Here is a 25358-nt window from a genome sequence, read left to right on the forward strand (position 1 = left end):
AATCTAATCAATGGCGGTAATCACAACATTTTCATCGATCTTTACTTATTTAGGTCTAGGACTGTGTGGGTCTTTATTGTTACTAACATAGTTATTCCAAGCATTTAAAATCTCATAATTCCATAGGAGTGAAGCATATCTCATGCGAATGGTTTCAGAACTAAGTCCACAAGATGGTACTTCTAGTTCATCACTAAAAAACTAAGTGTATGCAACAACAAAAAGTCCACAATCTCTGCATGGTGTATCATCAATACGAAAATACAATAACATCACATTTTAATAGTTGTAAGACAAAAGAGAATGTGATATTTACGGACTATTGCTTGCTTGTTGGACAATACCAGTAACATGTCTGACTTCGAATGGGTGAGATTTGTACTTTCCTTGGTAACATTCAAGAACTGACTAGTTGGTTTGCTCTTTTTGCTCGAAAATCCGCTTAACTCAAGGTACGTTGGAAACATTATAGACAACTTTTGAATCTTGGAGGACAATATTCTATTAGAAATACATGAGGACATCGAATTATATACTTTTATGCACCGTTCCTTCAATACAATGACTGCCAAGACCCAATGGAAGTCCCTAATACTATTTACAAGGACATAAACATAATATGTCAAGTGTTAAGACAGTCCACAAGCTATACCAAACCATTTATAGTGCCAACAGTTTTATTCTCATATTCAAGAACAACGCTATCATTGTGAATGTATGTTTTGAAAAAATAACTAGTGTATCTCTATAACAATTTATTTGTATATATTCATGTATTAATCAAAACATAAAAGTGGACATGCATTTACCTCATCAGTTCAACACTTATTAGGTTGTGAAATTACGTAAAATCAGTTCTTATTCTTTGGAAATGCAGCAACAAAATTTAGTTTATCAAAATCAAGTGTATAGCAATCGGCTAAGTAGTGATCGTCTTTTTCTCTTCTACTATTGTGTAATCATTATAAATAATTATTTAATGGACAACAAGAAGAAATACTAATAATAGTTGAACGACCTTACTTTTTTGCATGATGCTTGTAAAGACCCTTGTTTATCCATTGCGAGAAGGATTCATTAGTTCAGTTGGACCCTCGTTGTCAATGTTAAAACCTTCAAATGGATATTTTCGCTTCATATCACAACTGACAACTTCAACTTCCTTCTCTTTCTTGTTCGCTTTCACTTTTTCTTTCTCCTTCTCCTTCTCCTTCTCCTTCTTCTCCTCCTTCTCTTTCTACTTCTTTTTCTTCTTATCATTCTCCTTCTCCTTCTAATCCTTCTCCTTCTCTTCCAATGCTTTATTCTCCTTCTCCTCCAATGTCTTCTTCTCCTTATCCTCCTTTGCCTTCTTCTCATTCTCTTTCTTCTCACTTATTATAGAATGTGTTTGGAAAATATATTTTTTCAACCTCCTACACTTCAAAGGCTATGAAATCTTCTTGAATCTTTGGACATCAATATTATGAGACATATCCTTAAAAATATCAGTGAGTTTTTAACACGACTAATAAAATAATCATGTTGATGCTCATAATCTTCGCATAGACAAAAAGAGCATTTGATGTTAAAAGAGGCAGCAACACCAATAAAAGATTGAGCTGATGTCATGGATGAAGCTTTTTGTATGATTTCATCTACATGGTAAGTAAAAAAAGATTGAGAGTTTACAATTCATTATAAAATAATAGCAACACCATGTTGCCACAGATGGATAGTCTGTTGCCACAAATTAACATTATGTTGCCACATATGTACCTACTATTGCAACACATGAAATTTTTGTTGCCACATATAAATCTTATGTTGCCACATATGAATCTTATGTTGACACAGATGTACCTACTGTTGCGACAGATGATTCTTAAGTTGCCACACATGAATCATAAATTGTCACTAATGAATATTAAGTTGCCATAGATGAATCTTATGTTGCCACAGATGACCCGTTTGTTGCCCTAACATATAAATGAGATGTCACAACATATGATAACTATGTTGGAATATACATCAACATATCACTAAAATGTGGTAGCATACGATACATATTTCAACAAATGAAATATATGTTGGACAACTGAACAACGCTATATTTTTAAAATTATATCAACAAAATGACTACAAAAAGAACATCAAAAGCAACAAAAAATGACTTTTCACTGAATGTTAACAATACATATGCATTTCCTCAAAATTTGGATTTTTTTGGTTGATTGATTGTCTTTCAAAAACAATAAATAATCGACACCATTGCATCATCATACAATTTTTATATCTATAGAACAGTTTATTGTTCATTAATTCAAAAAAAAAACTTTGAAAATTGTAAAATCTTTCAAAAAATAACTTATTGATTTTAAGTCGAACACAATTTCAGTTTATAAAGAGGAGAGAGTATGACAATAGATGAGAAGGAAAATAATGGAGATAGTTAGAGAGGAAAATAATAGAAATGACTAGATTGTTGGATTTTTAAGGATGAAGAAGAACAAAAGAGAGAAGAGAGAACGGTGGGGGAAGAAGAAATGAATTTTTTAAAAATGAGTTGGATTGAATTATAAAAATTTAAAAATATGATTTTTTTAAAATAAAAAGTAAGAAAATATTAAAAATGTTGATTTGGGTGCAGATTTACTTAATTATATTTTAAAGATGCTTTGATTTTCTCATGTGTCCCATAGTTCTTTCTATGGGATGCAGCATAGACGTATGAGAATCACAACTCAGATTTAGCAATTCAACAACTCTCTGTCTCAAAGTCTCATCTCTCTCTAACTAAGGGAGAGAGAGAATGGATACTGTGTTTTCAGTGGATGAGATTGCCGATCAATTATGGTCATCGCCGCCACCGATGAGGTTATCTCATGACTTGGATTCTTCTTCCGCCACTTCGTCCTCTAAAATGATGAACAGGAGCTCGTCGGAGTGGGCTTTTCAGCGTTTCCTTCAGGAGGCTGCAGCAGCTGAAACTACTTCCTCGTCTTCTTCACAGCAGATCAAGCTTAATCATAATTTAATTCCTGATCAATCGAAGCCTGTGTCATCGTTTGTCTCTGAACCTCCGATTGATTCCGATGAACATCAGGCTTTCCTCAAAAGACGCCTGGATTTGGCATGTGCCGCCTTCGCTTTGAATCGTGTATGTTATATTTCTTAATTGATTTTAATTGGATAGGTTCGTTTCCTTTCAACTGCTAAATTCAATGATTGGACGCAATCGCTAAGTGATTTGGTATTCCTTTCTTTTTCTTGGATTTAATCAAACCGTAAGTACCAATTTATCCCTAGGCAAGCTATATAAAATCTCAAGATTCGGCTTCTTTGCCACCCGAAAAAGGATCACTGGCAGCTAATGCATCACTCTGTGGATCTCAACTTCCTCCAAAAGGTTAGTCTTACCAATTAAACCAAATATACCTTTTCCTGTTGTTTTTTTTCTTTTCATTTATAAATCCGTTTGGTTTTCACATGCTGGTGTCGCTGCACTACTATAATGTTTCTAGTGTTGGTGTTATGCCTCACACACAATGGAGTCTATAGATATTTAGTAGTAAATCATATATCACGTAAAATACATGGTGGATGCCCAAAGAGCTACAAAATGCTTGTAAGATAATTTTTTTTGCTGTTTGATACAAATGCTTTGGTTTTAATAGCTAGTTATAGTTACTGTTGCTTGCATATGAGTCATATGAACACGTTCTTTTCTGCAAACACGAATAACTTCAGCAGTTCCATGGATGGGACAATTTTTTTGTGTATTACATCATTGCCATGCCACTGCCTTGTTCTTTTCTGCAAGTTAAGATTCTCAGGTTTCATACCTACTTCATCACCAGAGAACCTTGAAATTCAAGAAAGTTATAGACCCAACATTATGGAATTGTTAAATTTACAATGGAGGTAACTTCAGTTGGTTCAGAGGAACATTGGTCCATTCTGATTTTAGATTTGACCAACTTCTGGTTGCAATAGAATGGGACAACTCTTTCAAATAGCTAAAGCAAAGGGAGCTTTCCGAAGTCTTGTAATGACCTTCTATTGTTGTAGGTTTGATGAAGATAAATTCATGGTTTACATTGGAAAATTTATGGTTGAATGTCAACTGTTTTGTGGTCCAACTAAAAGATTGGTGGAACTCCCACAATGTTGAGGACAAGCATAATTTTGGCAAATAAATTGTGCGATGTCAGAATAATATTAATGAACGAACATTAATTATTTGATAGTTGAAGAGAAGTCAATTTTCTTGAGAAGATCGGAGAGCTAGAAGATACTAGGAGATCAGATACAGAGGTCAAAATGTTAATGGCCATGAAAGAGGGATGTAAATGCCGAATCTTCCGCGAAGCGACAAGATAAATCAAAGATGCAAGCAGGGATAAAAGGAGGGTAGTCAAGAACATTATGGGGGACTGGAAAGCTGATATAATTTGTCTACAAGAAACTAAATTAGAGGAAGATATTACAGGATTGATAATGCAGCTATTTGGGGTGGGGTGGGGTGGGGTGGGGGGGGGGGGTAGATGGATTTTAAAATGGCATGTCTGGAGGCAAGTGGAACTAGAGGAGGGATAATGATGCTATGGGATAGTAGACTTTGGAAAGGTGAAATACTAGAGATAGATGCATACACTCTTACTGGTAAATTTGAAGCAGAATTGCTAGATTTCACTTCTCATATAATAGGGGTGTATGCTCCTAACTCTTATGTGGAAAGAAGATTAGTATGGGAGCAGATTAGCTCAACCAGAGGATTAATAGAAGGTCCCTGGGCAGTTTGTGGAGACTTCAATGTGTCCAGATTTGTCTTGGAGAATAGGAACGGTGTTAGAAGAACAAAGAGCATGAGGGAGTTCTCTGAGCTGATTGAAGACATGAATTTGATTGATCTCATCTTGAGAATGCTAATTTCACCTAGTTCTAAGGGGATATTGGTGAAATAGCCTCAAGAATTGACGGGATATTGGCGTCTCAAGAACTATGTTGCGGACTCTTCATTTTTCCAGCCGAACCTGTCTTGACGCGACTCTGGTGCGGGTGCGGGTGCGGGTGCGGGGTAAGTGTCGGATTCGGTCAGTCTGGTCCGGATACTTTGACCGAGCCGAGAGAAAAAATGGAGAAGAAGACATCATTTCATGGCCGGGGAAAGTTGACGACTTTTCTCCGATGAAGTTTGTATGGAAAAGAACAGTGAAGAGGCAAAGCTTACAAATAGAGAAAGAGAGCAGACAAAACCTTTTTTTGTACCTGAACATAGAGGAGGCGAAGCTCCATGGACAAAGCAAAGAATTTTAATGTCTTATTCATGAAAAATAAGAGAGATTTTTTTTCTTGAAAAGGAACATACCATGCTAAAGTTTTCTTGGGAGAAGAAAAGGCTTTTTTGGGAGAAGAAAGGACAACACACAATATCTTAATGAATTGTAGTGTCCAATTAAAGTTAGGATATATATATATATATATATATATACACACACACACACACACACATATATATATATGATCAGTTTTTTTTTATAATAAATAAAAAGAATTATATTTTTTTAAAATTAATTAATAACAAGTTATAATTAATTTATGTTTTTAAATTTGAATATCTATAATTGATATGCTTTTAAGTATATGTTTTACAAGATATTTATTATTATTATTATTATTATAACTTTATTTTATAATATTGAAAAAATTTAGCCGAATCCCCACATCCGTATCCATACTCGGATTCGCACCCCCGAATCTTAAAATTTAAATTTTGTCGAGTTCGACTCTCGGATTCGCATCCGTCTTGGATACTCGCACCCGAGTCCGAGCAACTTAGCTCAAGAATGAATGACTTTTTCAATAATATGAAACAAATTGCATTCCAAAGAATTATGTCAAATCATTCTCTGAGTGCAATTAAAGGAGGTTCGTGGAAGAAGAACAAGAGTTATTTCAAGTTTGAGAATTGGTGGCTTGGCAGTGAAGGTTTTATTGATAGAGGGAAGGTATGGTGGAGTTCTTTTGATTACCAAGGGAGACCTGATTATGCCCTAGCTTCCAAATTAAAAGCCTTGAAACATACATTGACGAATGGAGTAGAAGTGAGCAAGGAAACCTAGGTCAACAAAGGAAGAATCTGCTAGAGAGTTGGCTACACTGGAAAACATTGCAATAGCCAGAGGCTTAGCGGCAGAGGAATCAATGGAGAAGGCATCCTTAATCATGAACTTTGAGCAGCTAATCATGTATGAAGAGATCTTGTGGAGACAAAGATCTAGATCCCTGTGGTTGAAAGAAGGAGATTAGAATATCAAATTCTTCCACAAGATGGCTAATGGACACAAGAGATATAACAACATTGACCAACTTCTTGTTCAAGGGAATCTGATCAATGATCAAGAAAGGATTCAAGGGGAAATAGTAGAATTTTACCAAAAGTTGTACTGAGAGAATGTCTGGTGCAGGGCCGGCTCTATGCATGTCAAAATGAGCCCTTTGCCTTAGGTCTCCAAAATTTGTGGGCCTCAAATTTTTGTCAAGAATAAATTATGTGTTAAATTTTTATAAGAAAAATGATTATTTATGATAATAAGTATAATTTTTTTTTAAATAAATTATTTTACCCACTTTACCATCCTTTGTACTTTATTAAAAATAAAATTAATAGTGAAAAGTGTTGAACAAAGTGAATTACAAATTTTCTTTTTGTTTCTTTTTAAATTCTAGTTTCAAGCATTATAACAAGCATATTAAAATGAGGTATACCAAGTCATCAACTTCTTGAGTTAAATTCTATGGTTCTAACTCTTATCTTTATTTAATTTTTATCAATTTATCACTTATAGCATTATGATAACAATACATATATCAATTGTCTCACTTAAAGGATGTTTTTCAATGTTGAGTTGATAAAATCTTACCTAAACTAGTAACCGAAAAAAATATTATTAGATACTAATCATTTTCATCTAAATAGTGTGAGAAAAATTAATTTCGAATACATATGTGTATGAAATTTATTTATAGTTTAGGCCGCAAATTGAAATATCGCTTTAGACCCCCAATTATGTTGAGCCGCCTTGGTGGAGACCTTCCGGCAACCGTAAGACAGAGATCTATATCCTTATGTTTGAAACAAGGAGATAAGAATATCAAATTCTTCCACAAGATGGCTAATGCACACAAGAGATATAACTAAATTGACCAACTTCTTGTTCAAGGGAATCTGATCAATGATCAAGAAAGGATTCAAGGGGAAATAGTGGAATTTTACCAAAACTTGTACTCAGAGAATGTCCGGTGGGGACCTGCCAGCAACTTCACCAATTGCCCATGTCCTGTGGGGACCTGCCAGCAACTTCACAAATTGCCCAAGGCTGACAGTGGAGGGGAGACCTGCCAGCAACTTCACAAATTGCCCAAGGCTGCCAGTGGAGGAAATGGAAGATTTAGAAAGGGGATTTGAAGAGGAGGAGGTACTGAAATGCCTAAAGCAATGTGCAATTGATAAAGCACCTGGTCCAAATGGGTTTACAATGGGGTTCTACATCAAGTGTTGGGAAGTGGTAAAAAATGATATCTTGAAGACCTTCCAGAATTTCTACGAGCAAGGAAGGTTTGAAAGAAGTTTCAATGCTACCTTCATAAGTCTTATTCCAAAGAAGAAAGGTGCTAAAGAATCAAAAGACTTCAGGCCCATCAGTTTGATAGGTAATATTTACAAGCTATTCTCCAAAGTGCTTACTGAAAAGTTTAAAAGAGTGATGGCTAAGCTTGTCGACTCACAACAATTGGCATTCATCAAGGGAAGACAGATTATGAATGTAGCCCTCATAGCAAATGAAGTAATAGACTCCAGGCCCCAGGGTGAACTTGAAGAAACCTGGAATCCTATGCAAATTAGACATTGAGAAGGCATATGATCATGTCAATTGGGGCTTTCTTATGGATCTGCTAGAGAAGATGGGATTTGGACGTAAATGGAATCGGTAGATTAAATTTTGTATCTCAACAGTGAACTTCTCTCTACTTATTAATGGTTCACCAGCAGGTATTTTAATTCACAAAGGGGCCTAAGACAAGGTGATCCTCTATCACCCATTTTGTTCCTCTTAGTCATAGAGGGACAGAACAACATGATTAAGACAGCAAACACGGAAAGTTGGTTAAGAGGATTTGAGGTTGCTAGAGTTGGAAGGGAAAGCTTGAACATAACTCATCCTGAGTATGCAGATGACACACTTATATACTGTGATGCTGAAGAAGAGCATCTCAAAATACTGAGACTGATCTTGGTAATATTTGAAGGAATGTCAGGTTTACATGTTAACCGGAGGAAAAGCTTCCTATACCCGGTTAATGAAGTGCCAAACATGGAAATCTTAAAGACAATCTTACGGTGTGAAGTGGGTCCTCAACCAACTATCTACCTTGGATTGCCTTTGGGGGCCAAGTCTGTCTATGGAAATCTGGAATGCGGTGATTGAGAAATGTGATTAGAATTTAGCAAGGTGGAAGTCCCAATATCTCTCCATGGGTGGAAGATTGATATTGATAAACTTTGTGGTTAATGCACTTCCAACATTTATGATGGCATTATTTCCTATCTCACTAGGAATCATCATAGGTTGGATAGCATCAGGAGGAAATTTCTATGCCAAGGGAACAAAGACAAGAAGAGTTATCACCTAGTCAAATGGAAGGCAGTGATCAATGAGAAAAGATTTGGGGGGTCGGGGATAAAACATCTGAAGAATCAGAGTAAAGCTTTAAGAATGAGATGGCTATGGAAATATTCAAATAAAAATCGAAGTCTTTGGGTTAGATTCATTAAAGCTAAATATGAGGAGAACGATAATTGGATGACAAAGGAGGTCACTACTCCTTATGGTGTTAGCTTATGGAAATCTATCAGAATTTTGTGGAATGAATTCAAAGTTAATACCATAGTCAAAGTGACAGAGGGAGCTAAAACTGTCTTCTGGAAGGATGATTGGCATGAAGCAGGCAGCATGGAGACAATATTCCTAAATATTTAACTTAGTTTTACATCAACAGACCACAATAGCAGAACTGTGGACACCTCGAGGGTGGAATTTTGTGTTCAGGAGACACCTCAATGATTGGGAAATACCAAGAGTAGCAAAATTCTTCAGCACCATTGACCAATTCAGTGGTTTGAAGGCTGGACAAGACATCCTACAGTGGCAGGGAAATAGTAATAGGACTTTTATAGTAAATACAGCCTACAGGAAGATGAACCAACCAAACCAGTGGATACTTCGATGGCCTTGGAAACACATTTTGAAAGCCAAAATCCGACACTAAGTAGCTTGCTTTGTCTGGTTATTGGCTAAGGAAGTAGTGCTTACAAAAGATAACTTGATGACAAAGGGATCCCTTATGTTCAAGATGTTTTTTTTACGGGGAAACTGCAGAAACAGTGGTTCATCTATTTATACATTGCAAGGTCACAAGTCAACTATGGAGATTATTCCTAGGTCACAAAAACATAGTTGGTGTAACCAGATATACTCTAATGATACTGTCTCTATCAGTGATGTCTTAGACTCATTATAAGGATAGGATAGAAGATTTTGAGTTCTTTTGTAAATATGGTTTCAGTGCAACCCATGTACTGTGTTACAGAAATAGAAACAGTTACTATGTCCAAAAAAATAAAGATGCAACAACATCGATAGGTTGTAAATCTCTGAAGATCCTGAAAATTCTATGGATATTTCGAGAAAATAGTATTGTCTCTACAAATGATAGTGAATGGTTATAGATGTTTGACCTAGAGGAGGTATAATTGGCGATAAAAATAATGCAAGAGTTTAAAATGTATCCTTTGTCTAGAGGTGCTAATTTAGTTTGAAGCAAAGATATGATGGCCACATTCAAACACTTATTTTTGGAAGGCTATTCTAGGAAAAGATTAAATGCACTCATTGTCAAGAAAATATCCAAAGTTCGCTAGGATTTTAGACATGATAGCCTTGTATGTAGCTGGTATACTATCTTGGAGTAGTTCTGCATGAAAGATACAAGAAAGCGATGGTGAGGGTAATAAAAGCTACAGAAAATGTTTTCATGCCAGGAAACAAATAATAAATTTTTTAGTTGCAAATGAGTGCTTGGATTCATGCAGGTTGAAAGGGGGGGGGGGGGGAGAAGGAATGATTTGCAAATTGAACCGGGAGAGAGATTATGACTATATAAGTTGGTATTTCCTACGGAATACAATGAAAACTGCGGGGTTTGAGGGCCATTCTCAATAAAGATTAGAGTTTAAGGAAGTATGATTAACATGGATCAAGACTTGCAGCAGCATAACAATATATTCCAAATATATGGCACACTAGAGACTTTCTTCTTCCTGTAGACTGTAGAGAGGACTGTGGTATGAAACAAATGCCTACAACTTTTGAAAGAAATTAAACAAACTGAGAAAAGGCTTCCAGTTTTTGAAGAGGCTTCCATCTGAGATTACAATGCAGAATAGAGCAATATCACCTAGTGAACTGGTAGTCAGAAGCAGAATGGAGTTTTAGGGGTAAAAATTCTGAAACTACTGAACGGAAGTCTTCCACTCAAATGGGAGGTTCATTTCTGGTCAAGAAAGATAATTGAGCAGCTAATATGGAAAATATATGAGATGGAAGGTCAATGGAACACAAAATACATTACTCCTCCTTATGGTGACGCTCAACAGTTGAAGGGATGTCTTTCATAACCTAATTAAGTGGAAAAAGTGAGGAATGGAAGAACTATCAGGTTTTGGCAGGGAAATTTCTGCATTGGTATGACCAATGAAGATACAATTGCATAGTTCAGGGACAGACGTGGACCCTGCAATTTAGGATGAATTTTCACGTGGAAATATGAAGAGTGACTCAATGATCTGTAAGTGGTCTATGGAAAGTTATTGCTGAACTAGATAAACAAGCAAGAACTGATGGAAGATTCATGGTCACTCTTACTACATAGTGCTACCGAGAAGCATGCTTAACACAAGATGACTTGAGGAGGAGGGTGTTTTAACTTGTCTAACAGATGACACTTTTGTGGAACTTCCCAGAATCTCCTTATCATTTTTCTTGCACTCCAACAAGTACGAATAATCTGTGTATGGTTTTAAACTTATTTGATGTAGATTTGTTAGTTACAGAGTTAAAACAACCGCACAATTACAATAAATAAAGAGAACCTCAAACAATAGTAGAAGAGAAAAAAAGGACTGGGTGGAAGAGAAATCAAGATGGTCAATAACCCTGGCTTGGTTAACTAAGGCAGATGTTAGTGTATGAAACTTATCACCTCCATTAAAAACAGCTAAAACCCGTAGATTAAAAGATTCAAAGGATTGACTCTATTTTAATGGTAATCTAAGAAGTTCTTCAAGATACACACAAGTTTTGAAAATCTCCCAAGTCTAAATTCAGCCATAATGTAACTAAATTACTAGTAGATGGCCATATATAGTAAGTACCACATTAGGCCCTATTTAGGGAAGACTCCAAGCCCAAACAAAGGCCAAAATAAGAAATAAATCAATTTAAGGGAAACAAAGTGTGCGACTGCACATCTCAAAAGAAATTTGAAAAACCCACTTTTTAACTACAGTGCCTGTTCTGAATAGAGAGAAGTACCACATAGATGGTTGATAGAAAGAGAGAGAAAATGTTGTGAGGCACATATACCAACTTACATGTTGTCCCTATTCCATATACCTCAGATGGTGGTTTAAGGTTGGATAAAATGAGGAGAAATTTTCTGTGGCAAGGCAACAAAGAGAAGAAAGGCTACGACCTGCTCAAATGAAAGAAAATTGTCAAAAGTAAAAGTCAAGGTGCATTATGCATCTAGAACCTTAATAACAAAGCAAAACAAAGCTCTTAAGGTGAAATGGCTATGGAGATACCCACAAAAAGATCAAGCTTTATGGTGTAACTCGACATGGTTGTCCGTGCGCGTCGGACCCACTATATATTAGGCGATAACTATCACAAAATATTGGTAGGTTGACAATTGGTAAAAGATTGCCAATATATACACATATTGTTTATACATTGCACTGCCTATGCGCATTTACAGAATGCTATTTATGCATTTACATATTAAAGTGGCAAAATAGATGGCGGCGGTATTCATCTTGGTGTGACACTGTAGTTGACAAAATATCCTGCAGTTGAAAGGAGAAGTGTTTTTAAGTCGTAGATAGGCAGCATAGTAAGAATGAAGCATGGTTGATTGTGACGTACCCTGTTAAAGCATTGGGTGACATGGATCCTTTTGTGTAGCTTTTCATAGAAGGCAGTGCATGGGCAAAAAGATAGCAAGATGAGGTTTATGTTGCTGCAAAAACTTTTTGGGAAATCAAATGTGAGAATTTTAGTGATGTGTAAGTAACTTAAATGATCAAATAGAAGTACACAAATTACCTATCATTTAATTAAGCAATTATTAACATAAACAGATGAAATAGTCTAGATCTGAGATAATTCTTTATGCTGTTATGTTAATATAAAGTCAAGGAAGCCTGGAGAAATGGTGTGTAACCGTTGTTAATTTCTTTTAATAAGATATTCACGATTTTACCAACAAAGCTGAATAGTAAGTTACTAAGGCATTTCTATGAGCTAAGGTCACAACAAATTTATATGTATTTCTATTATACAATGTTTAGAATCTCTTTCTATGTTAGCTAGCGGGGGCAAGAAATTACGAAATCATTTGCCCCTTCAACCACAATTACACTTTCATTTTGTTGGGGTTTAACACTCGCGCGAAAGAATAGTGTATGTATTACCTCATCTTGTTATATTTTGTTGCAACGGTATGAATTTTGGGCAAAGCAGTGCTTATATAGAGTTCATTTCTTTCCCTATTATCCTTTATATGATCTGCAAAGGTTCTAGCAAGGTTGACAAGGCCTATGTTGTTTCTAGTAGTATATACTATAGTTTATTTAGTTCAAGCTATTAGTGTAGAGGTACTAAGTTTCTGGTATTTGTGATTATGTGTAATTGCAACAATTAGAGTTCCATATGTTGTGTAATTTTTTTTGTGTTATATGGACTTCATAATTGGAATATACTGTATGTTGTATAGAAGTTCCTACTATTAGTATAAGACTCCATCTCCATCAGCCAGGGGCGGCCAGCATACTGTCAGGGGTTCATCTAAACCCCCTTCGGTGGAAAGTATTACTATTTATACATGGCTATGTCGACCCCCCTTCGATTAGTTCGTGGGCTTACTCCGTTAGATTTTGAACCCCCCTTGTTAAAAATCCTAGCTCCACCAATTCCATCAGTGTAGATATTTGATGAACAAAATCTAGAAAAATATAATAATTGTTTAGAGCTAAAGAAAATTGAAGGACTTGGTGCCAGCACATCTATATTTCGTTATCCTAAAGAATGAAATTTAACGTAACTAATATGTTAGAAGTACAAATTTCTGTAGACCATAATATCAGCTAAAGGGAACAACTTAGGCTCCAAAAGTTGAAGAATATTAGAAGGTGTTATCTAAGTCAAAAGTAGTAATATGCATGATCTACAATATTTATGACCAAAACAACTTGAGCTCCAATAATTGAAGGAAAAACTAACCAGAAAGGCGAAATAAAAACCGAGTAGAGCAAAGAGCAATCTGCGAAGAAGAAAACAACAATGTGAGTCCTTTAGGAGCTTATTTTTCGCCCTAGGCTTTTTCTCTGGGGAAGATTTTAAAAGCACCACAAGAAGAACTAACTAGTTCCTGCAAATCAAATTAAATCAAAGATAAAGGGAAGTTGAGAAGAGCAATAGCCAAGCCGAGAAAGTAAAAGAAACCTAGAATTGTCGATGGTCGGCAGTCGGCGGTCAGTGGTTGGGCAGTATCTTTGGCTATGGAACAGAACAAGTAGTGGAAGATATAAGAATTAAGAAAAATGGAGAAGTGGTACCGTAGCTGCCTTTTCAAGTACCTTTAGGTGGAAGATACATATACAGAGAGTTCAAGTGAAAAGACAAAATTGTCCTCCACTAAAATTTTTATGACTAAGAACAGACATTTTGATACCAACAGCTTTACTCATGCTTCTAATATATTAGAAATGTCACAAAAAACAAGTATGGGGAGCTGGACAATAGGGTAACCAAAGAAGTCACTACCCCTTAGGGTAATTAGTCTTTGGAGATCCATCAGCCTCTTCTGGACTGTCATTCCTTAAAAGTGACAATCTACTATCAAGGTACACAAGTGCAACACATACTCTGTTTTGGTTAGATAAATGGGTACGTCTTGATAGTTTACAAGGCTTATGTCCTGACATCTTTCCTTTGGCTCAAATTCAACTCAAAACAGCTGCTGAAATGTGGACAGTACAAAGCTGGGATTTGGTTCTGGAAAGACATATAAATGATTGGTAAATTCCCAGAGTTACTGAATTGTACAAGTTTTTTGGAGAACTTTCTAGGAATAAACTGAGGAGAGAATTGTTTATGATGGAATGGACATAGCAAATTCATATATGTAGTGAAAGAGGGATGCTAGCTGACAAACCAAACTAGAGCTCAAATTATTAATTGGTCTTGGAAGCACATTTGGAAGCCAAAGGGCCACACAAAGTGGAACGTTCACTTGGCTCCTAGCTAGTGAGGTTGTTTTCTGTTCCTTATTGTGCTTAACTACTTATGAGTTCATATGACCTAGTTCTTAGGAAATATTTTGCCTTTGGGGTCCCATTTTCCGTACTCTCTTATTTTGGTAGGCATAATTAAGTTCAACTAATAGAAAATGCACTTTTCATCCCTCTATCAATAGATTCACTTTACTATCATATGTTATGTTGAGTGAGTGTTATATTCTTATATTGTACATATAAAGTTGTTAAAATAAACCTTATTTTCTTCCAAATATAACGGAAAATGAACCAAACGTTATATTTTCCTCAAATTATGGTTCATCCAGTAAGAGCCCGATAGATCTGTGAAGTCCAACAGCGGAGGGAGGGACAAAGCACATAGCAATATAATTAAAATGAAAATTCAAATATACGTAATTAAATATAACAAAAACAAAATTTGAACTTTGCAATAATTGAAGGACCAGAAGTCCAATTCAAGGGTTCTTTATCGAAGGATACAAGCATCTCATTAGCATCAAAGCACAATCACAGAAAAAAAATAAAATGATTAATGAACCTAGATATTCATTTAATTCCAGGGGAAAAGCCGATACATGTGACTGTTTGATTTATTCTGAACGAGGAACGAGGTGGTATGTCATTCTTCGGTTTCCTTTTGTTTTTTGGCAGGATCTGGGCAAGAATTGGCAAAAGTTCAAGATAAGGATGCTGGTGAGCCAATTGGAATACCTCCCTTGCCTGCATTGCAGAAGAAACCTGGTATCCAGGTAAGGTCAACGACAAGCGGTTCATCCGGAGAGCAATCAGAAGATGATGAAGCTGAAGGAGAAGCAGAAACAACTCAATCAACTGATCCAACTGATGTGAAACGTGTGAGGAGGTAATACAGTTTGCAACTTCATTTTAGATTTTCTCTTGGTCCGTAGCCACCTCTTTTTTGTAATATTCTACCAGTTAATAGTTTCTAATAATTAGATATTTGATTTGAAGGGAACAGCTCTATTCAACTTTCTAATTAGTACTTCCATACTACCTAGGTAAATATAACAAATTAGGAAAATCCTTTGGTGCTTCACTTTTGTATAAAATATTTAACAGTGTGCATACGTGATATATTTGTATCTGCATGTGTATCCCTCCTAATTAGTATTAATTTTTAAATATTGAAGTATGTATGTGATGAAAATCCTTGGAGGAAAATAAAAGTACAAATTAATGAATGATTTGCTTATTGGACTCATATTTATTATTCATCGCAAAAGCACTAACTTCCGAAAACTGTTTTTAAATTATGAACGTCAAAATATCCTTTATTTTCGAGAAATGAAATCTGAATTTGGGGAGGATAAAACTTTCTTTTAGGACCTTCTCTTAATGTCATTGGATCAGAATAATGAATTGGTAGAAACTACATTTGAGTGAACCCACAAATAATTAGAAAAATTTTAAGGACACAAAGTAATAAAGAACAAATGTTTTTTTTTTCCATCATAGTTTTAAGCTATGATTCAACAAAAGAATTTCAAATAAAAGTGCTAATGTTATAACGAGTCATAAATTATGTAAAGATTACAATTTGGAAAAGAAAGTATTTGCATTTTCTTGAAAATCATACCAAAAATTGGAGAGAAAAAAACTTAACAACTTTGAATACATGAAGTTAAATAACAGCTTATCATCTTCTCAATGCTTATCTTTGTAACCATTCTTGCAGCCTAGTGTGCTTAGAGATTATGATTGGTACAATTTGTTCACCAAACCTTACTTGTGTGATATCTAATTTTTTTTTGCTGAAATTCGATTTCAGTCAATGACTACAAATCACACTGGAGGTTTTCTAGGATGAAGTGTAAAATACATAGAAAATTTGTAGTTTAAAATTAGAGGAAATTCCTCTATTTATGACCATCAAATGCTTGTATGCTTGTTGTACCTTATTAAAAAGTCACTATACTTTGATTTGAACTGTCTTATAACCCTTTAGTTTTGGTGTAATCATGTTCTTCCCAAAGAGGTGGAGGTTGTTACTCACTTTTTAGATAGTTTAGGAGGGATATAAATGATAGATCTTTTTGTTTTGCTTAGGGGTCGTTTGGTAGAGTGTATTAACAAAATTAATGCTTGTATTAGCTTTGTGTATTGGTATCCTTTTTAATGCTATGTATAACTAATGCAAGTATTAGTTATACACTCTATTGTGTATTGGGGAGTGTATTATTAATACCATGGATTTCTAGGTATTAGTAATGCAAAGAGATTTAATACATGCATTAACATTTTAAAGACACAAATACCCCTCAAAAGCACGTTTACATCTTCTTCATCATATGTATGGAGGATATTTTTGTAAATAATTACTTTTGTACAATACATGTCATTTTTAATACACCAAACCAAACAATGTATAAGAAATATCTATGTACAACAAATGCAAGCATAACTAATGCAAGTATTGCTAATACACTCTATTTAGCATTATTTTTATACGCTCTACCAAACGACCCCTTACTGTATACTCCTGATGTAATTACTACTAAAAAAGTTACAACCATTCGGAAAAGTGACAACTTATCAGAATAGTTACAATCGTTCAACGTGAAGAGGTTGTTTGTTTTTTATATTATATTATATATGTAAATAAATAAAAACAAAATAGAAGATATACCAAATTGGGTGTTTTTAGTTGGGGTATACCGATAATTTAACATTCAAGTCAGAGAGTTCATGCTTTCAAGGTAGTATAGAAAGATAGATGAATGAAGAATTTTTTTTTTATGTTTTATATTGGAGAGAAATCTTTGCTTTACTAGCAAAGTAAAGCGAGAGATGATCAAATTCTTTCTTTGGGTTTCAAGTAATTCAACCATGCGAAGAAAAATATCTGGTTGTAAGGTGAGTCAACAAAGAAAGTTGGCACAATATGTACTTCCTAGGGTATCAGTGTCAGGGAGGGGGATCACTCAATGCTGCTTTAGGTGCTCATTAGTTCGGACATCCCAGACTCCTATGGGAGGCAACATTGAGGAATTTTCTGCAATGGGCAAAAGCCTTACAGAGCAATGTCCTATGAAGGTAGAGGGTCCAAGGGCCGTGAACTTCTTTTCCCGGAGAAGAAACAATGACCGTATCTAGAAATAAGCATTATCTGGATTGATTGAGTGTTGAAGCGTCTACAAGTGGAATTTCAAGTTCACTGCCAAAACTCGGGCTCAACCCTTAACAGGCGATGGAAACTACCAAGATGGACTACTAGGAGTAGAGGGACTTCCTGGTGGAGTAGTGAAATACGTAGAGATCAGAAAGAACACCAATGATGCGATGAAACTTGTCATTGACACTGATAAACGTAAGCTAGGGAAACAAATGAGATTATATTCTCTAGTAGGCCTAATGCATATCGACCCATGCAATGTTGTAGCTATAATGTGTCTTGACTCATATTCTCCGATTGAGCTCAAACCTCAACCTATTGATTTTGAGATTTGACTTTTTTTCTTAACTTTCTATATGATAAATGTGATACACTATATATGTATAAATTTATAATATTGTCAAGTACATTAGGTGACTTTGTCTTACTCTAGCACTATGAGTAATCAGAATTATCCAAAATCTTTTGATTTTCTCCTCTTGGCTGATTTCTTTCCATACCTAACAAGTGATTTTTATATTTTGGGTAATGCCAATATGCTTTGAGCTTTCTAATTAATATATTTAGTTACCAATACTTTCACCATATCCAAAATATAAATTGTTGGAGGCTACTGTTCTGTATAGGAACTTGTATAGTAAGAATCCTTCTTTTTGTTCTGTAGGAGTCATGATTTTGTAGGTGCTAGCATCAACTTAGTGCTAGATATTTTCTCGATCAATTTTATTTATCTGTTAAAATAAATAGTTAATTTATGAGGCATTGAAGAGAATGATGTTACTGTGTGTAAATATATTCTCCACGATACACTTGCAATAACTTCAATTCAAGACATGTTACTACCAGTGAATTACTTTATATAATTGTGAGAAATATATGGGGAAAAATATTATTGGATTGTGTATCTAAATTTTACATTGAGACCCTATTTATAAACACTACATTAGAATCCTTTCCCGACTAGGAATTGTATTCTTATTCCTATTCCTATTCCTATTCCTATCTTAAGTAGTAACTTGTTCTATTATAACACTCCCCCTCAAGCTGGTGCATAAAAATCATATGTACCTAGCTTGTTACAAATGTAATTAATACAAGGACCTATGAAGGACTTGGTGAAGATATCTGCAAGCTGATCATTTGACTTCACGAATTTTGTAACAATATCTCCTGAGAGTATTTTTTCTCTGACAAAGTGACAGTCAATCTCAATGTGCTTAGTCCTTTCATGAAACACTGGATTTGATGCGATATGAAGAGCCGCTTGATTATCACATACGAGTTCCATCTGATCAGTTCTGTCAAATTTTAGGTCTCCCAGTAATTGTTTGATCCAAACTAGCTCTTAAGTTGCTGTTGCCATTGCTCAATATTCTGATTCCGCACTAGATCGAGCAACCACATTCTGTTTCTTACTCTTCCACGACACAAAATTACCTCCTACTAAACCACAATATTCGGATGTCGAACGTCTGTCAGAGGGTGATCTTGCCCAATCAGCGTGTGTATATCCAATGATATGCTCATGGCCTTTATCATCAAAGAGTAGTCCGTTCCTAGGAGCTGACTTTATATATCACAGAATATGAACCACTGCTTCCCAATGACTTTGACAAGGGGAAGTAACAAACTGACTTGCAACACTCACAGGAAAAGAGATGTCAGGTGTAGTCACTGTGAGATAATTCAACTGTCCAACGAGCCGTCTATACCTTTAGGATTACTAAGTGGCTCCCTTGTCCTGGAAGGAGTTTAACATACGGATCCATAGGAGTGTCAACAGGTCTACATCCCACCATTCCTGTCTCCTCAAGAATGTCTAAGAGCATACTTGCGTTGGCAAATAACTATGCCTGAACTAGATTGAGCAAACCTATATGCCTAGAAAATACTTCAATCTGCCAAGGTCTTTAGTCTGGAAATGCTTAAAGAGATGTTGCTTCAAATCAGTGATACCCTCTTGATCATTATCGGTGATAACAATATCATCAACGTAAACAACCAAATAGATACATCAACTTTGTGTAGAATGGTGATAAAACACCGAGTGATCTGCTCCACTACGAGTCATGGCAAACTACTGAAGTACTGTGCTAAACTTCCCAAACCAAGCTCGAAGAGATTGTTTCAGACCATAGAGTGACCTACGCAATCGACATACAAGGCTATTAGACTCCCCCTGAGCAACAAAACCAAGTGGTTGCTCCATATAGACTTCTTCTTCAAGATCACCATGCGGAAACTCATTCTTAATGTTCAACTGATGAAGAAGCCAATGACGAACGACAGTCAGATAGAAAAAGGCAGACAAATGCTATTTTAACCACAGGAGCGAAAGTGTCAGTATAATCTAGCCCAAATACCTAAGTATACCCTTTGGTAACAAGGCGACCCTTAAGTCGATCAACCTGACCGTCTGAGCCAATTTTGACTGCATAAACTCAACGACAACCAACCTTAGATTTATCTATAGGAAGGGAGACAAGCTCCCAAGTACCACTTTTATGCAAAGCAGACATCTCATCTACCATAGCCTGTCTCCATGCAGAATGAGAAAGTGTCTCACTTGTAGTTTTAGGGATGGAAATAGAGGACAAATAGGACACAGAGGCATAATGGGGTGAGAAAGACGATGATAACTTAAGAAGGTATAATGTGGGTTAGTATTTCGAGTGGATCGTATACCTTTTCTGAAGTGCAAGTTGTTGGGTAGGAGAAGGCAAGTCCCCAGTAAGAGCAGGGTCTGGCGCATGACATGAATCATCTGGGACTAGGGCTGGACGTGGGCGACGATGATAAGTTAATAGTGGTGGCACTACAACCGGAGATGTAGGAGTAACAGTAGATTCTTCAAGGGTTCGCATTGGTAAAATTTGAGGTATGGGTAAGACCATAGATACATCAGGATGATCGGAAGATGTATAATAAGGATGAGACAAAAAAAATATAACATCAACGAACATAAGGTATCATGGAGATCATGTGAATAACAACGATACCCTTTTTGAACCCTAGAGTAACCAAGAAAGACACATTTGAGGGCACGAGGAGCTAATTTATCTTTCTCTGGGGCTTAATTATGAACAAAGCATGTGTTCCCAAAGACATGAGGGGGGATAGGATAGAGATGTGACTGAGGAAACAATATGGAATGTGGAACCTGATTTTAAGAGAAGAAGAGGGCTTTCTGTTAATTAAATAACAAGCTGAAAGGACTGCATCGCCCCAAACACGTAGTGAAACATGGGATTCAACGAGGAGAGTGCGAGCAGTCTCTATGAGATGCCTATTCTTTCTTTCTGCGACACCATTTTGTTGAGGAGTCTATGGACAAGATGTTTGGTGAATACTTCCGTGGTGAGACATAAATTCCTGAAATTGGGATGATAAATATTCTAAGGCATTATCACTATGGAAAGAACAAATAGAAACACCAAACTGATTTTGTATTTCAATAAAGAAACCTTTGAATATAGAAAATAGCTCAGAACGATCTTTCATTAAGAAAATCCAAGTGCATCTCGAATAATCATCAATGAAACTAACAAAATAACTAAATGCTAAGGTGGAACTGACTCTACTAGGACCCCAAATATCAAAATGAACTAATGAAAAAATAGACTCTGAACGACCCTCAGTATTATGTGAAAATGTAGCACGAGTGTGTACCCCAAGTTGACGCGACTCACAATCTAATTTTTTTTGCAATTTGGATACACTTGGATGTCACAAACGTTTGTGAATTAGATGTGGGGAATCTGTAACGGAGCATGTTGTTAGGGAATTAGAAGAGGTAAGATAGTAAAGGCCTTGTGATTCATGCCCTGTTCCAATCGTCTGTCCTGTCCTGTGGTCCTGCATGAGAAAAAAATCATCAAAAAAAGTTATGTTACAATGTAGGGATGTCGTCAAACGACTAGCCGATGCTAGATTAAAAGGAGAACCAGGGACATAAAGAACAAAGTCTAAGGTGACAGAAGATACGGGTTTGGCTTTTCCAATCCCCTTTGGTTTTGTTTGGATCTGATTGGCTAAAGTAATAGCTGAAAGAGATTGTGAATAAACAATATCAGACAAAAGTGATTTATTACCAAAGATATGACCAGAAGCCCCTGAGTCCATGACCCATGATCCAAGAGTGCTAGACTGTGACACACAAGTCCTGCAATAGAAATACGAGGTTGTGCAACCAAAACAACTTGTGGAGACGTTTATTTATTTGCGCAACACCGAATGAACTCTCTATATTCCTTTAGAACAACAGGATCATAACTGGGTGGTGGACCATGCAAAATATAACATATGTCACGAGTGTGTCCGGGTTATGACAATGACTACACCTGGATTGAGGTTTTACAAATTGTTCTCTCCCTCTTCTATTCTCCATAGACTGGTATGTACGTCAGAAAATGCCGGAAGTGCAACACTAGTCTAAAAATATTGGAAGCTGCCGGAATTTGCCCATAGTGGCCTGAAAATTCTGATTTCACCGAAATCTTGCTGGAAACGGCCTGAAAATCACCGGAACCTTAATTCCAGTGATCGGATCTAGAGAAAAATGGTCGGGTTCTAGTCGGAAATAGTGGGCTACCCCAACAGAAGAATAATTCTCAAAAAAAAGTGACTAGAGAACCACTCACACGCCAGCGCGTGAACATATCTCGCCGGAAAATTCCCACCTCTGATCGGCGCGTGGGGGCACATGGAGGGGTATTTTCCTGTGGGTCTGGTTGGGATTTGGTTTCCTGAGCTTCCCGAGCCTTGTGACAGCGTTGTCTTTTGCACAACACCTTCAGAACGAAAGATGACGCAAATCAGTCCCACCGTTGTCGGAATTTGACACTGGTGACTTGAAGTTCTCACCAATGCTCTAATACCATGTGAGAAATATATGGAAAAAAATATTATTGAATTGTGTATCTAAATTTTACATTAAGACCCTCTTTATAGACACTACATTAGAATCCTTTTCCGACTAGAAATCCTATTCTTATTCTTATTGCTATTCCTATTCCTATTTTAAGTAGGAAATACTTATTCTATTCTAACAATAGTGAATGAGATGAAGGTAAGATATTGTGGTGTTGTGACATTTACCTTTACATTTTCTGCAAGGCAAGTTGTTCTTGTCATTTGCATCCTCAGATGGTGTGGTAACATTGTCACATTGTCTTTCACTATTTTTCTGATTGGTAAATTGTCCTTATCGTTGCATCCTCAGTTATATTATATAGAAATGCCATGCATCGGGTCCGTAATTATCTGAGTCTACAGTTCTAGTGGAAGAATTTTGAATTAAAGGGATACAGAGATACTTTTGCCTTGCCAAAGGCCTAAAAGCTCAATGTTCAATGAGGATGTTTTTGGGTTGAAGGACTGGTTCTACCCATTTCAGAGAAAACAGAATCAAACTATTAATTGCTGGTGCCTCTGGACAAATGGATCTTTCTGATTTGCTTCTGAAGGAAAGGGCTTCGATGATGAAGGTGTCATTTATGACAAGATTGCATAACGAATATTTGAAGTCCTCAGAATATGATATGGCTAGAGGTGGACTTGTGAAAATAAGTTGATTGGACTTGATTTTGTTTAGTAATATTTTTATTACTAAAATCATGCCGATGGTAACAACTTCATTGGGCATCCAAGAGATTAAGTGGTTATTATCCTAATATTTTGTACCAACTCATTGACAGAATGCTATCCAATAGAGAATCAGCTAGACGCTCGAGAAGAAGAAAACAAGCCCATCTGACAGAACTAGAGACGCAGGTATGTTTCTGGATCATGATTTCAGTTAATATTTACTTTCAACTATTTATTCAATAAAAAACTGTTAATGGCAGGTCTCTCAAGTAAGAGTAGAAAACTCCTCTTTATTGAAACGCTTGACTGACATAAGCCAGAAGTACAATGAAGCAGCAGTTGACAATAGAGTATTGAAAGCCGATGTTGAGACATTGAGAGCAAAGGTCAGACTACTTCTAGTGTTTAAAGAAAGCAGGTTCAACAAAATTATTTTTGTTTCTGTGGGAGAAAAGTGAGGTTAATATATACGAGGATATCTTCATGGTATGATTATTTTATCAATTGATCAGAAGTTAACCGAATTCAAAATTCCTGTTATATTTTTGCTACACCTTGTATGTCATTCCATGTTTTTAGATGTTGAAATGGCCAATGTGCTTCTTAATAAAAGTCTACCTGGCTGTATATAAATTACACCTGGATACAAGCTTAACCTACTTTTGGGAAACCTAGTTGGTATAGAAGAAAAGTGGCTCAGAAGAATCCTCCATCCCTCTGTTAGTTTCTCTTTTCCTGCTACTAAATAAGGGAACCTGTAGTACATATATCTCATATGAAGAGATAAGTTTAGTTATTTGTGCTATCATCCTTCTGTTCCACTCTTTCCTCATTGTTGAAGTCTTGTGGTTTAGAAACCCATAAAATATTCCTTGATGTACTGCTGTGCAGGTGAAGATGGCTGAAGAAACTGTTAAAAGAGTTACTGGGTTGAATCCTCTATTCCAAGCTATGTCTGAGATATCGACAGTAATGATGCCATCTTTCACTAGTAGTCCTTTCGACTCATCAGCAGACGCTGCTGTCCCTGAACATGATGACCTGAACTATCCAGCGCCTGAAAATGGTCATATGCCCAACCATGATTGTAGAATGCAAAACGGTATGTTAGATATCCCTCCTATAGGAAATGTACATCAGAGCTCCGCAACAGAGGCAATTGAAGCCAACACAATTGACAGACCATCTTCAATGCAGCGAGAGGCTAGGTTGGAGCATCTGCAGAAGCGCATCTGCGGAGAAGCAAGTACTTGTGGAAACCAAGGCAAGGGAGAGAAGTAGAATGACTTAATGAGCAGAAGTTACGGCAAGGAAGATTTCACAGAGATCTGTAAATCTTACATATCAAATTACTTTGAAATAATTAATCTTTTTAGTATATCGAGTCTATCTGAAGAAAAAAAAAAGCAAAAAAGAACAAGACTATTGTGTGTGCCAATGCTTTTTCGGTTACACTGTTATATCAATTTGATTATCTGTTTGCTGGCCTATTCTTCCTTTCGTCGTTTTATTCAAACTTCTCTCTTTTCACCTTCATACCATAAAAATATGACACTTGGGTCTAATTCAATCCTAAAAACTAGCTTATGAGAATTGTCTAAGTTCATATAAGTAGACCCTAGTTGATTCTCAAATTAATGTAGGACTTTAACCTACTCTAACACTTACTTTACATATAGGTCCAATTGAAGTATAGATCATAGATCGGGAGCTCAAATGGGAATGAACCTGACTTTAATGATATAATGAAAAGATATGATATATTGATCTAATTTAACTTTAAAAGCTAGCTCATAAGGGGATGCTGTGCAAATTCATATAAGCGAACCACCAACTCATTTTTCAACTAATGTGAGACTTTGACCTACTTTAATGCACTCTAGTTGGACTTGGATGTGGGAAAAATATAGCAATCAAATTAATTTGTTTTAAAAGAATGTAAGGAAAGTATACAATAATATTATATTGTAATGGAATCTTGAATCATTGTAGTAGAAG

The 25358-nt window shown here is 36.1% G+C and overlaps 1 protein-coding gene across 2 annotated transcripts; it reads left to right on the forward strand.

Annotated features, from left to right (window-relative positions):
• Positions 1–2408: 2408 nt before the first annotated feature.
• On the forward strand, positions 2409–24850 carry LOC101266051 (light-inducible protein CPRF2). Of its 2 annotated transcripts, XM_010326484.3 has the most exons (7): positions 2414–3139; positions 3289–3388; positions 15293–15503; positions 23471–23546; positions 23621–23746; positions 24252–24462; positions 24558–24850. In XM_010326484.3, the coding sequence occupies exons 1-7, from the start codon at positions 2792–2794 to the stop codon at positions 24566–24568; spliced, it is 1083 nt and encodes a 360-aa protein (XP_010324786.1). In that variant the 5' UTR covers positions 2414–2791; the 3' UTR covers positions 24569–24850. The 2 variants fall into 2 exon arrangements, with proteins under 2 accessions (XP_004244856.1, XP_010324786.1); XM_004244808.5 differs by having other exon boundaries at positions 2409–3139; positions 24252–24850.
• The last annotated feature ends 508 nt before the right edge of the window (positions 24851–25358 follow it).

The sequence above is a fragment of the Solanum lycopersicum genome, chromosome 8 (genome assembly GCF_036512215.1).
Source record: "Solanum lycopersicum chromosome 8, SLM_r2.1".
NCBI lineage: Eukaryota > Viridiplantae > Streptophyta > Magnoliopsida > Solanales > Solanaceae > Solanum > Solanum lycopersicum.